This window comes from Gymnoscopelus microlampas (genome assembly GCF_963454915.1).
Source record: "Gymnoscopelus microlampas genome assembly, chromosome: 11".
Taxonomy (NCBI): Eukaryota; Metazoa; Chordata; class Actinopteri; order Myctophiformes; family Myctophidae; genus Gymnoscopelus; species Gymnoscopelus microlampas.
The window spans coordinates 22708565-22725631 of NC_139948.1; the positions used below are offsets into that span (position 1 = coordinate 22708565).

The window sequence follows — 17067 nt, forward strand, 5'->3', positions numbered from 1 at the left end:
GGCGTCACTGAATGAGAGTGGAAGTATTGTTCTATTGTTGTCGAGACACTCCACTTTTGCTACTTGAAGGAACAAGCCAACAAGCTCATTCTGCAAGTAATAAAAATTGTGAATTTTGGCAACATGTACGGTATGTGATAGAAACTCAAAAAGCTCAGCTCAATCCACAAGGGCATAATCCATGTCTATAAAACACATCTGTGTTTTATAGACATTGATTACACTTAGGGTTGGGTACCGAAATTCTGTTCCAAGCAGGAACCGCATTCCTCCCCGCACACCCCCCCCCCCCTCTCCACTCCCCTCTCCCCTCTCCCCCCCAGTGACACCACCATGTCTGTCTCTCAACTGAAGTAGTGAGGAAGGAATTAGCCTGCCCTGCAAACTTTGTACCAAACGTTGCTGTTGTCACCTTGAAAACTAGAATCCATGTCAGAGGGTGCAACATTAATAGAATAACCAGCGCTAGTTAAGAGCCTCGGCCTGCGGAGCAAAACAATAACACCAGCTGTAAACGCTTCTCCTTGAGTGTGTGTGTGTCTGTATGTCTGTCTGTCTGTCTGTCTGTCTGTCTGTCTGTCTGTCTGTCTGTCTGTCTGAAATGAAACTTAAAGTGACTTCTCCATAAGGAAGGAATGGCCTAATATTATTAATGCATTTTGGCTGTGTGCAGTAATGCAACTGCAGACATTACAGTGTATTGCCTTTTGTTAGGCTATTCAATGTTTTGAGACATTGTATTTTATTACTACACAATAGTAGATAATTAATTCTACACAATAAATAAATATGTTTTAAATAACTGATCTCAACATGGACCCATTATAGTTATGATATGAGGGTTTTGCCAAAATATTTAAACAAATGTATATATATATATTTTTTTTAAATAATACTTTTCGGCCATTTGGTATTCGGCCGTCGGCCAAGTGTTTCCTATATTCGGTTTTGGGCAAGAATTGGCCATTCGGTGCATCCCTATTAAATAGACATTTGACCTCTTATTTTTTTTTACCATTTTGGAACCGAAATATGGAACCGTTAAGAACCGGAACCGATAAGCAGAACCGGAACCGGACTCGTAAAAATCCTAACAATACCCATCCCTACACTCTTCATGTAATTGACATGAAGAGTGTAAGTAAGTAAGTAAATTTGTATCGCGCTTTTCACAGAGAGGACTCACAAAGTGCTTTACATACAGCAGAAATAAAAACAGCAAAAAACATTCAATGATTAGAAACAGAAACAAAAACACAATGCATCTCAGAGAAAAACAATACAGCAGACATATATCACCATTGGAGGAAAAGCTCAATGACATTACCCAAAAGCATGTTGAAACAGTAGTGTTTTTAGCTGATTCTTAAAAATATCCACAGACGCTGTAGCTCTCAGGCCACGAGGAAGCGCATTCCAGAGTCTAGGCGCTACAGACTGAAAGGCTCTGTCACCTTTGGTGATTAACCTGGTACGAGGAATGACCGATAGACCCTGGTCCGCTGACCTCAGGGTCCTGCTGGGCACATATGGTTCCAGTAGGTCAGTTAAATATTCAGGTGCCTGGCTGTGCAGAGCTCTAAAAGTGAGCACCAGGACCTTAAACTGAACTCTAAAATGTATAGGAAGCCAGTGCGAAGATGCCAAAACTGGAGTAATGTGACACCTTCTGCTTGATCTCGTTAACAGTCGTGCAGCAGTGTTTTGAATGAATTGCAGGCGGTCGATGGATGTTTTATTGAGGCAGGTGAGAACCGAATTGCAGTAGTCAAGGCGAGAGGAAACGAAGGCATGTATGATCATTTCTAGGTCAGAATGTGAAACAATCGACCTAAGCTTCGCAATATTCCTGAAGTGGAAAAAACAGGTGCGGGTCACTGATTTAATGTGTGTGTCGAGGAGCATGCCCTGATCAAAAATGACCCCAAGATTCCTGAGGTTGGGGCTCACATTGCTTTTGAGGGACCCTAAACAATCAGCCACCTTGGATTTAACGCCATCAGAGGCCACAATGAGCACCTCGGTTTTGGCCTCATTTAACTGCAGAAAGTTGTTTGCTAACCAGGCCTTAATGGCAGACAGACACTCGTTTAAAATAGTAATATTAGAATTAAAATTATCAGGGCAGTCAGGGTTAAATGAGCAATACAGCTGGATATCATCCGCGTAAAGGTGATAGGAGATGCCTTTAAAAGAATTTATAATGTGTCCTAGTGGGAGCAAATACAGTGAAAATAAAATTGGACCAAGTACCGAGCCTTGGGGGACCCCACAGGAAAGGGGGACCGACTTCGACACATGAGGGCCTAATGCAACAGAGAAACATCTACCAGAGAGGTAGGACTTGAACCATTCCAGGGCACTCCCTGAGACTCCCACCCAATTTCTGAGCCTGTTGGTCAAAACATTGTGATCTACCGTGTCAAAAGCAACACTAAGGTCCAGTAGTACTAAAATGGAGCATTTACCAGAGTCTGCAGACATCAGTAAATCGTTAGATACTCTTAAAAGTGCAGGCTCCGTGGAGTGTTGTTGGCGAAAGCCTGACTGGAATTTGTCAAAAATATGGTGTTCATTTAAAATAGCTGGTTGGCAACATTTTTTTCTAAAATTTTGGACATAAAAGGTAACTTCGAGATAGGCCGATAGTTACTTGGTAACGAAGCATCCAGGCTTGGCTTTTTTTAAAGCGGCTGAACGATTGCCTGTTTGAAATAGGCAGGGACCTGGCCAGAGACCAACGAGAGGTTGATGATGGAAAGCAGACGTGGACCAATAGTGCTAAAAACGTCCTTTAACAGAGAGGTTGGAATGATGTCTAAGGGGCTAGAGGAGGTTTTTGTGCTACTCACCAGCTCTGTTAGGTCATGGAGGGAAATGGGTAAATAGGAATTCAGAGTAGACTGGCGGTTTGGAGATAAAGGTTGGATTGAGGTGGAGGGTGTAATACCTGCCCTGACACTGGCAACCTTATTGATAAAAAAATGTAGAAAATCTTGACAGTCTTCTGCAGAGAAAACAGGTGTGACAGGAGATTGTGGACTGACTATGGTGTTAATGGTGTCAAAGAGGACTTTGGGGTTTTGTTTGCTGGATGAAATAAGGTTTGTGAAGTAGGCAGCTCTCGCCTCCTTAACCATACTGTTAAAATCAATTAAAAGTTTCTTAAAATGAAGACGGTGTACCTCAAGCTCAGTGGATTTCCACTTTCGCTCAACACACCTACAGTTGCGTCTAAAACGACGAATATCCTCATTTAACCAGGGGGAGGAGTTTAAAGTGCAAACAGTGCGGGATTTGAAGGGGGCAACTACATCTGAAATGTCAGAACAGTGCAGGTTAAAAGCATTAACTAAGGTATCGATGTCACCATTAATAGATGGCACCACACTGCTATCATAAGCAGTGGAGAATCTTTCTGCCGACATGTCATTGATCATGCGCGAGCGCTTAACTTGCTTGGCCGTTATAGTGTCAGTTTTAAATATTAAGTTAAAAAGTATGCATTTATGATCGCTTATTGTCATTTCCTCAATAACAATATTATCTATGTCTAAGCCAAGAGTAAAAACAAGATCAAGTGTGTTACCTTTGTTGTGCGTGGGGCCTGAGACATGTTGGATAAAATTAAATTCGGTGATACAAATAAAATTGGTGGCAAAATTATCATTACAGTTATTAATATGAAAGTTAAAGTCACCTAAAAGTATGATCCTTTCCAGTTTGATGATGGAGGTTAAAAGTTCGCTAAAATCGGTCAGAAAAGAACTGTTAAAACCAGGGGGTCGATGAATTAAAATGGGTTTGTGTGCCCAACTTTGGTGATTAAGAGTTCAAAGGAGCTGTATGTACTACTGGAGCACACAATCCTGGAGGAGAAACAGTTCTTGTGCACCAGGGCTATGCCACCTCCTACACGACTGGTGGTGGCATTTGACCGGGAGGGTCTGGGGGCACAGGTAAAAGAAAAGTTTGGCGGGCACAGCTCGTTTAGAGAGACATATTCCTCTGTCCTTTGCCATGTTTCTGAAAGACAGAAAATGTCCAAGTCTTTGGCTGTGATAAAATCATTTAAGATAAAAGTTTTGTTGGCTATGGAACGGGCATTTAACAAGGCCATTTTGATAGCCTTAGGTCCTAGGTTACAGGGTGGCTGTGACTGGTTAACTGAGATAAGAGGTATAATGTTATGGAGATACACTCAATTGTGGTAACTAGCGTCACAATTACAGTCATTAATCCCAGTAAACACACTCGTCTCTGCCATGAGCATGTGGTGTTCTGTCAGGGAACACAATTATCAAATCAAAGGAGTTTTATTGGCTTGAGAAAACAGTTTGCATTGCCAAAGCAAGTGTGAAGAGAAAGTATCTACAGTTGGAGGGGATACAGCATTGTGTTAAACAGAGCTATGTCACATTGTAACGTTACATTATACACACCTCTTCCAAACACCCCCAGGGGTCCTTCAGGAGATTCTTAGAAAGGAATACCAGCACTCACTTTAATCCATTTAGGATCTTGTTTATTATAGTCGGAGCCCTTTTCCGCCGGTATCTTTTTCAGCAGGTCTGCCGAAAAAGATACCAGTCAACCCGGAGAGTGGGAACGAGACAACGTCCAACGTTCAAGGGCCCCCCCCCATTTTTGCGCACAAATGTGCCAAAAATGTAAGAGACTCCTAAGTGAGAGCAGACTGTTATGTTCCACTGCAACATTTTATGTCCGATTTGCCTACGGGCAACTTCCCGTGTTTTAATCGATGTGGCTAGACATTTTTATGGTCGGACATGAAGTATGCTCTTTAAGATTCCAGGGTATAGAGCATAGAGTTAAAAATAATAGAGAGGGCACCGGATATCGCCTCCCGTCCACTTGCATTGAGTTGCTCACCCAGCGCGTGAAGCGAATTCACCCCTTCTTCCGGGTTGTAAAGTGTGATGGGCGTAGCCTATTTGGGGCCACTGTGATCCGTTCTGCGTCACAGAAGTGACGCGTTTTACGTCACAGAGGTGCGCGTCCCTGTGCGCAAGCTTGTGCGCAAGCTCGTGAGTCAAGCCCATTGGTCGAAACCGTTTTCGCTCGTACACTGTGCAGTGGCCCCATCCGTTTAAGCTGCAGTACCTACGAATGGCCAGCATGTCCATTTCGCTTCAATGCACGCACTGGGTTCTGGGGGCTTGGTATAGAGGCAGTACAGCTGTTAAAAATATGTGGGGATCGAGATAGATTTCTGTTACAGAGAGAGGCTTGGTGGATGGGCTTAATGAAAAAGTATTGCTTCACCTGTTTTTTATGTAATTGGGCTTTTTTTAATCAGAAGAAGAGTGCTTCTATAAAGTTCAATGTGTTACACTTGCCAGTGCAATGAGTTGGTAGATGTATTAAAAAATGAAAATAAGGGTTTATGCCTCTCTATTTGTGTATACTTCGGTATTTAAAGGGTGCTATGAGTCTTTATGCAATTTTGGAATTAAAAAATGACCCTCTTGTGGAAAAGGTGTGTGCAGTATGTTGTAACGTTCAGATATGGTTCTCAGTCGGACCGCTTTGTGCGAGGCACCCTTTATAAGTGACACTTATGTCTGTATGAGCTGCTGCTGGGTTTGAGAATCACCGTTCTATTACTCTCCCAACACATATTTTAAAAGATTCTTTGCTCATTTACCAAACACCTAGATCTTTAGGAGGATACATGAATTGTAAAAAGTCGTCTACTCAGGGTTGTTATAGTCTATGATGAACTGCCTCTATGAACTAAATGATATAATCATACCCATTGGCATTGTTCAACAGTGTAGGGATGCAGCCTCAGGCAGGGTAACACAAGCGTGCCCTCGGTTGGATGAGCTTGTGTCGGGCTGCAGCAGTTATACAATTTAATGTAATTAATTTAATCGATAATAAAACATTACCGATTTCAATTAAAAACAAATCAGTTGTGGAAAACAAGAACAATAAACAAAGAAAATCATTGTTTAGTTTAACATTGACTGTCTTTCGAGGGCTTCTGGAGAAATTAAACTTTTTAGTTCCTCGTCACTTCAGCTTATTAAACATATGGAGGACGTTTGTGTTTCTCCGATTGTTAGTAATTATTTCTAGGCTTTAGTACTTGTTCAGATATTTTAAATACAGCATAAATTGTCCAATTCCAGTAGGGCCACAACAGTTAATCAGACTAATTGATTTATTCAATCATGTTTGCTTTGATTCGTTGATATACATTTTAAAAACAAATAGTAAAATTAACTGTGCCTCTCGATTATTCGATTAATCGAATGGGCATGCTGATATGCCCACATATGGATATCTCTGTATCTGTCAGTCCCCTTGTCCCTTTTATGCCCATATATGGAGATCTTTGATGTCATCAGTGTATGCCCATATATGGAGCTGACTGATTTTGTTTTTGCGCCTGATGCTAGGACGACACATTTGAGGTTAGACAACACACCCCATATTTGGCAGTTGCTACTTTGGAAACTCCTTATATGGTTATGGCTGAGTCATGGTGACATGAGCGTGGCGTCAGAGGTCCGAACACTGGCCGGCCGGCAGGTCCTCCATTAATCCAATTTCTATATAGGATCATATGTGTGTGTTCTCTCTCACTCTCTCTCTCTCAAACAGATGACTTGTTCAGGTAGAATATAATCTGAGTTCCCAGAAGTTTTCGCCAGCTCTGGCGAGGAACTTCTGGGCCAGAGCCCTGGTATTTGTGGGCGGGATGTACCTTACGCTCTGAATCTGAGCGGACACGCCTCTTACCGGTCTGAGAGCTGTGCAACTCGTCTAAAAAGTCCGACGAGAGGCAAACAGCAGTACACAACAATGGCGGCCGAAATTTCTCAAGGGGAAATTGCTTCCCGTCGATCCTATTTAGATGCAACACCCACTGCATGTGGATCCCGCCCCCTTTTCTTCATTGGCTGTTGATTTGAATCACAACGCAGTGGCCGCGCCCCTGCTGTCCAAGCTACGACGCTAACCCTCCCAGACTAGATAGAATATAACTCAGAATTGGTTCTCTGCGTCTCTCTCCCTCTCCCCCCAGGTCCTGTCAGAACCATGGCGACTCTCCACCAGTCAGACTCCCGTTCAGCAAATGGAACTCTTTGACCTGAAGAACAACCCAGAGTTCATTTCGCTGGGCGGCGGATTTGGACCTGTAAGCTGTGTTTTACATTTCGTTGTTCAAGATTTAACTGTTACCCAATTTGTCAGTAGTCCTGAAATACATGGATATTACAGTAATTAAAAACAATCAAATCATGACTACAGTGATGAATAAACTAAAAACACAAATAGATAAGACTAAATAGATTATTGCTAAGATTATGAATAAAATGGATGATAATTCGATTAATTAACTAGAGCCTAGGTATGGAATTGGTGTCCTGGTCAAATGTCACTCAGTATGATCTGTACTTAGATTTGTGAATCACAGTTCACTGAATGTTTTGTACAGCAGAAATTGAAATTCTAGACATCAACTTGATTTCCTTTAATCTGTATTTGAACACACATTTTCATATACAATGAGTATTGTTTTATATATTGATCCGTTTGTATTGTATTCTGTATTCCACTATAGTCTTCTGTGTCTTGTGTTCCTATCAGGTGGCTGACGATGGTTATGGAGTGTCCTACATTATTGTGGGAGAGGACATGATCAACTTCCATGTGTCATCAAAACACTCCTGCACTGAGACAGTAAGTATCAAAACTTTTCGAAAATGGTTTTCTCCTAGTTCCTTTGAGATTTAAAAAATAATAATAATAAAAAATAAAAAAAAATACAAGTTTTTTTTGAAAAAAAAATTGTTTTGGGGGTGACGTCAAAATACGTCATTGGCACTAATGGCACACTGAAAATGGCCGTCAAAAGACGTCATTGGCACTCAATGAGTTTTAACAAACTGGATGAAATCTATGTCCAGTCCCTGTGTAGGACAGTGGATATGATATGTTAATCCAGAGGACGGATTTTGCTTCAGTGATCATACAGATCTGAGGTATAATCTATCAGATAGTATTCCAGTGTGTCCTGGATTTCTTTTTCTTTTTCTTAACTCAGTAGAACAATGCAGTCTATATAAAGAATATATGCAGTCTTATATAATGTCGTGCCATGCTTTATTAGCATATTATTTGGTCCTGTGATGTAGCATTTTGTAACTTCCTTCTTCTCATTTCTACATGAGAGCAATATTTTGTATGCACAAGTTCAGCTGATCCATCGCACAAGGGACTAGCTTGTCAAATACAACAGATCTACATGCTGTCAAGGCGTTGAGATGCAAAGCATTGTAAGCTTGTAGATCTGTTCTTTTTTTTACAAGTGACATCATTGTACTAAGGAGTGCTTGACTCTTCGTGAAGCACATTGCCCCGCAGTGCATGCCCTTTTATGGTGTTAAACGGGTGTGGAACAATGCAAAACCATGGGATTCATCATCTGATTCGACTGTTATGTGCCCAAATTAAGTCTCTACAGTACACAGTACACCCTTTCATGAATCCCATGTTGGTGTTTACTTAGGAGTAGGGCTACACAAAAATATTGTAGAAAGTGTGCATATGCCCAGAGACAGTTTTTATTTCAATTTGTTTTATGTTTTACAAGACAATATGGGTGGAGATCCACAAGTGACGGCCATCACTACATCCATTTTATTTCTAATGCTATATTAAAAGTGGCTAGTCACTCTGACACAGCCATGTTCCCATTGTAGCTACGCCCAAATATGGAGTGTGTTGTCTAACCTCAATGTGGCGTCATGGCATCAGCCGCAAACAAATTATATATATATATGGGCAAAAAATGGGGCATGACATACATGGGCGATCTCTATATATGCGCATAAAAGGGACAAGGACTGCTATGCCCATATATGGTCATGTGCATATATGGGACGACTTCAAACTCGCCGTGTGCAGCGGCTAGGACGCAAGGGAGTGCGTTGCCTGCCGTCGAGTAGTTTGGATATCCACTTGTCCAGGACCGCCGATCCAACCAATATGCGCATGTATGGGCATTCCAATATATGGGCATATGCTGATGACATCAGGGATCTCCATATATGGGCATTAAATGGATACCGACTGACAGATACAGATATCTCCATAAATGGCACAAAAGCAGGGACACAGACAGATGGGTACAATGGGTACTTTGACAAAGCCCCCAACACTATGACTCAGACATATTTGTCGGATCGGCGGCATTTGAACCACGGTATTTTAGTATCAGTTTCCTGAACTTCTGCTCAGTTTCCTGAACTTCTGTCTAAAGTTGTGCCAACCACAAGAATGTGTCTGTTTCCTTGATTTCACTTCCCCTTTTGAATAATGCTACTGAACTGTACTTAATCCTATTGCATCATTTTTTCTGTTCTGATCTAATTTTTTCTCTCACTTTCATACTCTTTTAAATATCTCCCCTTTCATTGTCCCCCCCCTACTCTCCCCTCTTTTTCTCTCTCTCTCCCTGTCTTTCCGAGAAATAAAGGAGGTGGGGAGAAAGTGTGATAGGCACACTGCCCTTTCCTTCCTCCCCACCTCCTTTATTTCTCGATCACCCCTCCTCTTCTCATCCTCTTCTTTCCTCACCGTCTTCACTCCCTCACCCCCTTCTCTCCATCACCTCCTCTCCCTCAACTCCTCCATCTCTCCTTTTTTGCAATACAATAGAAATGGTGACAACTGCTGAAAAAGACACATTAAAAATAGAAAAATACATTAAATAAATGTCCTTTCACAGAAACATGAAAGGGAGCTAATAATTGAAAGTTGACAAAAATACTCCCTTTCCCTCAGGACTCTCACAGGTTTGGGGCCCAGGTCAGCCGTGCTCTCCAGGACATCCTGGCACTTCTTAACTCTGCAGCCAAAACCACCTCGTCCTCCAGAGGCCCAGGTCAGTCTAAGAAGATCCTCTGAACACGGATGGGACCTTCACACCTCCAGAGACAAAACCTTGATAACACCGGTTTGCCTCTAGAACAATAGAAATTGTTGGTATTTTTAGCGGTGCCAACCGCTCTATACGTGGCTTTTGACTTTTGTATGTCCGTCCGACCGGCGGTTTCAGCACGGGATGAGCACGGCAAAGAAGCAAACAGCTATAACTTCAGTTTGCAGCATGCCACCAAGTCCAAATTCGGTATGTGGACTTAGACCACCAATAGGGACGAGCATGAATTGATGACGTTATCAAAAAGGGGTCCAGGGACCCCCAGCGCCCGTATGAGCACGGGATGAGCACGGGATTTTAAACAGCTATAACTCCAGTTTGCAGCATGCCACCAAATCCACATTTGGTATGTGGACTTAGACCACCAATAGGCACGAGCATGAATTGATGAAGTTATCAAAGAGGGGTCCAGGGACCCCCCGCGCCCGTATGAGCACGGGATTTTAAACAGCTATAACTCCAGTTTGCAGCATGCCACCAAGTCCACATTTGGTATGTGGACTTAGACCACCAATAGGCACGAGCATGAATTGATGAAGTTCTCAAAGAGGGGTCCAGGGACCCCCCGTGCCCGTATGAGCACGGGATGAGCACGGGATTTTAAACAGCTATAACTCCAGTTTGCAGCATGCCACCAAGTCCACATTTGGTATGTGGACTTAGACCACCAATAGGGACCAGCATGAATTGCTGAAGCCCCGCCCCCTCTGTCCTCCCATTGGCTGGCCTTCAAACAGCCATAACTCAAGTTCGCAGCATGCTATGGAGTACAAATTTTGTACATGGACTAAAGCCAGCAATAGGGACTAACTGTCATTACTTAAGCCCCGCCCCCTCTGTCTGCCCATTGGCTGGGCTTTAAACAGCCATCATTCCAGTTTGCAGCATGCTCCCAAGTACAAATTTGGTAAGTGGACTCAGACCACCAATAGGGATGCATTGAAATGAGTTAAGGCCCGCCCCAAAGGCACCGCTTCCTTCACACAGGGTGTGATTTTTTATAAATAACTGGGCAGCCTCTCAGACCACAATCCCAGACCTCCAAGCAAGCAAGTATGTCTACAGAGGAGCGTTCAAAATATTCACAGCTGCTTCAGAAAGTTGAGTTTCAGATCCCTTTTTACACAACGGATGTCTTAATTGTGTAAAGGTTTTAAAAGTTCTCCTTTATTATTCCACACTACTCCCCCCACGCCATTGAGAACGTATTTATGTTCAGTCTACATTTGTTATATATATATATATGTATGATTTATTTTTATTTTTAAAGTAATCCCTCCAGAGGCTTTGAAGAGAGCCAAGGGAAGAGAGGGGGAGATAAATCTCAATGATGGTGAAAAGGGAAAGAGTTTAGAGCTGTTTTGTTTGTTGTTTGGGTTTACTGATGTTATCAGGACATTGGGTGAATTCCACCTCTTGGTGAGTTTATGTTTTTTCCCTTTTGGTGATGATTCAGTAATACTTTATTAAAAAGGCATATTTATTCTAGTTGATATACTGATCATTCACAAACTGTGTGTTATTGATTACTTGTTAAGTGTTTGTTAATGTGCCTTATACATATTAAAGCTATTTAGCAAGTCATTAATAACTCATTATTTAACAGTTTGTAAATTATATATTAAATATTTATAATTCCAAAGTATTACCGATGATTAATTTCAGGGGCAGGGAAACTAATTAGGGTACATGCTCAAAAGCAACCCAGAGTTCATTTAATTTTTTCACGTTTTGGGATTATTGTGGCATTTTTGCGAAACAAATCAATCCTAGTTCAAGACACAGTTTTCAAGTAATGAATTCACCTGGGTTTGGAGACTGACCACTTGCAGTATAACACTGGAGAGATTTATTCATGACACCCAAACGGAAGGATAGATGGAAGAACCGAAGGAGAAGTTCAATTATCTGTTTTACCTCTTTCTTTTTTTTTATCAGCTCAGATAATTGGCCTAATGAGATTTCAGATGTTTTAGATAATTTTGAGGTTGAGGTTGCACTTGATTCTTCTGGTATGTGGTTGTGTTTTATTTAACCTAAGAAGATGATGCATTGTTTCTAGAAGTCCTTATAAACCCAGAACATCTCAAGGATATGGTCAATTAAGCTACTGGACATGTATTGCCAGATATATATAGTCTGTAATGCTTTGTTAAAGTTTATTTTTACAAGTTGTGTCTGTGACTTTTCACAGTGGAGAGATTTGTCATTTTTCTTTGAGCTATTGTTGGCATAGGTTCGTGGCTGTGGGGAGATGGAATCTTCAAAATGATGAGAAACTTTATCACATCACTATTTTAAACCAAGTATAAAGGAGTGAGTGAAATATTTTCAAAAACTGCCAGTCTCTGCCTTTGTTGGTCTGAGACGGACAGTTTTGTTTTCCACTTGACACTGTATTTCTAAGAACCGATGTTTAAAAATGTCTAGTGTTCATTGCAGTATGATTTCCTTCAATGCAATTCCTTATGGAACCAAATTATTTTTTTCTTGCTCTTGAAGTGTTTTTTTTCCTTTGTTGTAAAAATAATGTGCTACTCTTGGTCTTTTATCTGCTGTTATTGGTGACATCAGACAATGTTCTTGTGAGCAGTGATGTAGTGGTGAAAAATACATGTTGAAGGGCCACACAGGATTTAAAAGTCACATCTGTGAATGAATATTCATCGTAATAACATTGTTATACTATCCCACTCCGTTGCCAAGAAATCAAGGTGGAATGTTGCGTAACCTTTGAAGTTACTTGCCTCATTTTCATGGCTCGCTCAGTTATACGCTTTGGCTACATGGGTAGCCGCAAATAAAAGCTTTTTGACAGCTGCTGCTAAATTGCTATTTCTGCTAATGCTTAATTAAATTCAGTTGGCTTTTACTCTCCACTACATCCCTGTTCACATGTGACCAAATTGTATTGTATCTCTATTTTTAGCGGTGCCAACCGCTCTATACGTGGCTTTTGACTTTTGTATGTCCGTCCGGCCGGCGGTTTCAGCACGGGATGAGCACGGCAAAGAAGCAAACAGCTATAACTTCAGTTTGCAGCATGCCACCAAGTCCAAATTTGGTATGTGGACTTAGACCACCAATAGGGACGAGCATGAATTGATGACGTTATCAAAAAGGGGTCCAGGGACCCCCAGCGCCCGTATGAGCACGGGATGAGCACGGGATTTTAAACAGCTATAACTCCAGTTTGCAGCATGCCACCAAATCCACATTTGGTATGTGGACTTAGACCACCAATAGGCACGAGCATGAATTGATGAAGTTATCAAAGAGGGGTCCAGGGACCCCCCGCGCCCGTATGAGCACGGGATGAGCACGGGATTTTAAACAGCTATAACTCCAGTTTGCAGCATGCCACCAAGTCCACATTTGGTATGTGGACTTAGACCACCAATAGGCACGAGCATGAATTGATGAAGTTATCAAAGAGGGGTCCAGGGACCCCCCGCGCCCGTATGAGCACGGGATGAGCACGGGATTTTAAACAGCTATAACTCCAGTTTGCAGCATGCCACCAAGTCCACATTTGGTATGTGGACTTAGACCACCAATAGGGCCCAGCATGAATTGCTGAAGCCCCGCCCCCTCTGTCTTCCCATTGGCTGGCCTTCAAACAGCCATAACTCAAGTTCGCAGCATGCTATGGAGTACAAATTTTGTACATGGACTAAAGCCAGCAATAGGGACTAACTGTCATTACTTAAGCCCCGCCCCCTCTGTCTGCCCATTGGCTGGGCTTTAAACAGCCATCATTCCAGTTTGCAGCATGCTCCCAAGTACAAATTTGGTAAGTGGACTCAGACCACCAATAGGGACGCATTGAAATGAGTTAAGGCCCGCCCCAAAGGCACCGCTTCCTTCACACAGGGTGTGATTTTTTTAGAGATTATTATAGGAGTTTAGAATCTTGATCACCTCAAATCTCATAGTGGCTACTATCTATAGCTCAGGTTTAACACAACACTTCAACAGCTTATTTCCTAAACTGTTGTCTGGTTAGATTTTTAGCGGTGCCAACCGCTCTATACGTGGCTTTGACTCGGTGTCTGTGTGTCTGTGTGTCCGTCTGTGTGTGTGTCCGTATGAGCCCGGGATGAGCACGGCAAAGAAGCAACACATACAAACACACACACACACGGACTTGGAGATTGCCTATGCCATCTCTCCTCTCATTTGCCACACGTGCCACCGGTTATCAAAGAGGGGTCCAGGGACCCCCAGGGACGTCCGCCCGTATGAGCACGGGATGAGCACGGGATTTTAAACAGCTATAACTCCAGTTTGCAGCATGCCACCAAGTCCAAATTTGGTATGTGGACTTAGACCACCAATACGGGCCGAGCATGAATTGCTCAAGCCCCGCCCCCTCTGTCTTCCCATTGGCTGGCCTTTAAACAGCCATAACTCAAGTTCGCAGCATGCTACGGAGTACAAATTTTGGACATGGACTAAAACCACCAATAGGGACAAACTGTAATTACTTAAGCCCCGCCCCCTCTGTCTGCCCATTGGCTGGGCTTTAAACAGCCATTATTCCAGTTTGCAGCATGCTACCAAGTACAAATTTGGTGAGTGGACTCAGACCACCAATAGGGCCGAACTGAAATGAGTTAAGCCCCGTCCCAAAGGCACCGCTTCCTTCACACAGGGTGTGATTTTTTGTTTACAACCTTAATTTTTATTTAAATACATTAGATTTGAATCACATTGTAACAGCATGTCAGATGTGAGGCCATTCAATATATCAGCAAGAGTACTAGCAGCACTACTCAAATAGAGAAAAAGATACTGCACACTCATTCCAGCTCCATTTGATTATTTAAATTGCCAATGTTTTAACAAGCTGTCTTCACCAGGTTATGTGCAAACATTTGCACTGTTTTTTTGAGTGGTGCCACTTTGTCTGTGTGTCCGGGTGTATGTCCAATAAACAAACATTGATGACAACATCAATACGGGGCTCATCAAAGGCACCACTCTCTTCACACAGGGGGGATTAAAGAGCTTTCTGGTCACATGTTCATATACTTTTTAAACTGGGAATAGATTAAACTTGACGCACACGTCATCTGAGCATGTGACTCGAATAGCCACACCACACCCATGTAGCACAATGCTCTTTAAAAACCAATGCAAATGTTTACACATTCCCTGATAAAGACCACTTGTCGAAACGTTGGTAATTAAATTAATCCAAATGGAGATACGTTGAGTGTACAGTACACCATTTGAGTTTATTGATGGAGCTGTTAGAAACTATAGTAAATTCAATTTGGAGATTGCCGTCTAGATTTCTGTACTTTTCTTTAATGTGGGTTCTTATTCCTCGCAAGCATACATACAAACCATCTGAATGTATTTAAGCATTCCTATTGTCCTACATCTGTATCTTTTTAATGTAAGAATACAAAAACTAAGGAGCTAATAACCGAATGTCAGCCAGATAAAACGGTCTCATGAATTCATCCTTTTGGGATTGGAGCCTTTGCAACTAACATTCATTAGCAGCTTCAGAATTTTGCCGTGTTTTTAGGGCTATAGGTTGAAATGAAGATGTTGACTTTTTTGTATGTTTTGGATATTTTTGTATTTCTTATTGAGCCTAAACTGGTACTATAGCTGTTTTCTTTTACATGTGATGCTAAATATTTTTGATGAATCTCTGGGTACTGTAGGTTAATGCCTGTTTAAGTCATCTAATATCTCTTGTTTACTGTTTTTACACTCCACAAGAAACCCCTTGTTATTACTGTCGCTGTCAATCGTTTGGATTTTAATGTTTATTTAAATATAAATTGTGGACTTTGTAGAATCTACCTTTTAGAAATGGTGATAATGGCCTGTATAAATTAAAGCTACTTATATCCTACAGTCTATGGATGTCATTATTTGATCATTGAGGTCGCCTAGAGATAGGAGAAGGGAGCCTCTGGCCAGAAGCAAGCTTGTAACAAGAAGCTTGTTTCTTTGCTCCCTACAATAACCAGAAATACCAACATAATGGCTCACTCAGTCCACAGTCCATTATATTTCATGACTGCATTAAGTCTCACTTGGTTCGGGGACCTCATGGGGTCCTTGAGGGGGTTCCAGCAGGTCCCCCAGCTAAATGAGTTAATAGCATCAAAACCACTAGATCCCTACTGTGTATGTACACAGGCTATTTGAAAATAGCCGATCTACAAGCGTATTGATGTGAAGCGTTGTGAGCTTGTAATCTACTATTTCACCTGGCACAAACCTGGCGTAAAATATTTTCAGATGAGAGTCCGCGGCCAAATACATATTTATGACCTTGACGTTAAAAAGTTAATAGTACAGTAGAGTGCATGTTAGAAAACAGAAACTATTAGAACGTATTCTGTCTGCATTGGACTTGATGTCTGTGTTTTCTTGAGAACACAGCGTCGAGCCAGCTGTTTGACTCAACTCCAGCCTGTGCAACTGGATCCTGGATTTCCTGCTTCCAACAATAGGCCCCTCTGGCCTACAAAACAGACGAGCCTAGAGAAGTCGATAACCTGACACAGTGGTGCCAGGTTAACTTGATTGACAAGTAGGCCTACATGTGGTTTCGGTTGATGTAAAAGCTGAGCTGCTACTGTACAGTACCTTTTGATTTATGGTCACGAGAGCCTCATGATGTCCGCCAAACCAATTCTCTCCCTACCAGTGATCAACAAATGAGAAATTAACTAGAAAAGTGCTCTCCTCTGAGCGCAGGTCAGGGCTCTACCCAGGGCCTGCAAATGTTGGACTTTGGAATTTTGGGGGTCAGTGTGTGATACATGTATTTAAAAAGCTGCATAATTGCTCATTCTCTGATTTAATGGAGCTATTGCCCACTTTATAATACGCATAGGCTACTATACAGGTGTTTTTATTATTGATTAATTGTCCCCTCTGTCAATTTTACTTATTGAAATACTATTAACAATTAAGTAGCCTAATTGTGTTGGGAAAATAAGGATACATATTGTTCTTGTGTTATTAATATATATTTTTATATGTAGGCCTACTTCTGTAGGTTAGACTGGGGGCTATGTGCCATGATGCCTTCACACCTTAGAGTTTGACGCAGT

At 41.9% G+C, this 17067-nt stretch overlaps 1 protein-coding gene across 2 annotated transcripts in view; it reads left to right on the top strand.

Moving 5' to 3' along the window:
• The window catches only part of cpt1a2b (carnitine palmitoyltransferase 1A2b), a 51304-nt gene extending 35450 nt beyond the window's left edge, over positions 1-15854 (top strand). The window contains exons 17-23 of one of the 2 annotated variants that reach the window (XM_084072770.1): positions 7058-7171; positions 7624-7716; positions 9823-10026; positions 10975-12910; positions 13871-13980; positions 14634-14876; positions 14990-15854. In XM_084072770.1, the coding sequence (XP_083928896.1) occupies positions 7058-7171; positions 7624-7716; positions 9823-9945 (330 nt within the window). In that variant the 3' untranslated portion in view covers positions 9946-10026; positions 10975-12910; positions 13871-13980; positions 14634-14876; positions 14990-15854. The remainder of the gene's footprint in view (positions 1-7057; positions 7172-7623; positions 7717-9822; positions 10027-10974; positions 12911-13870; positions 13981-14633; positions 14877-14989) is intronic. The other variant, XM_084072771.1, reaches the window with a different exon arrangement.
• The last annotated feature ends 1213 nt before the right edge of the window (positions 15855-17067 follow it).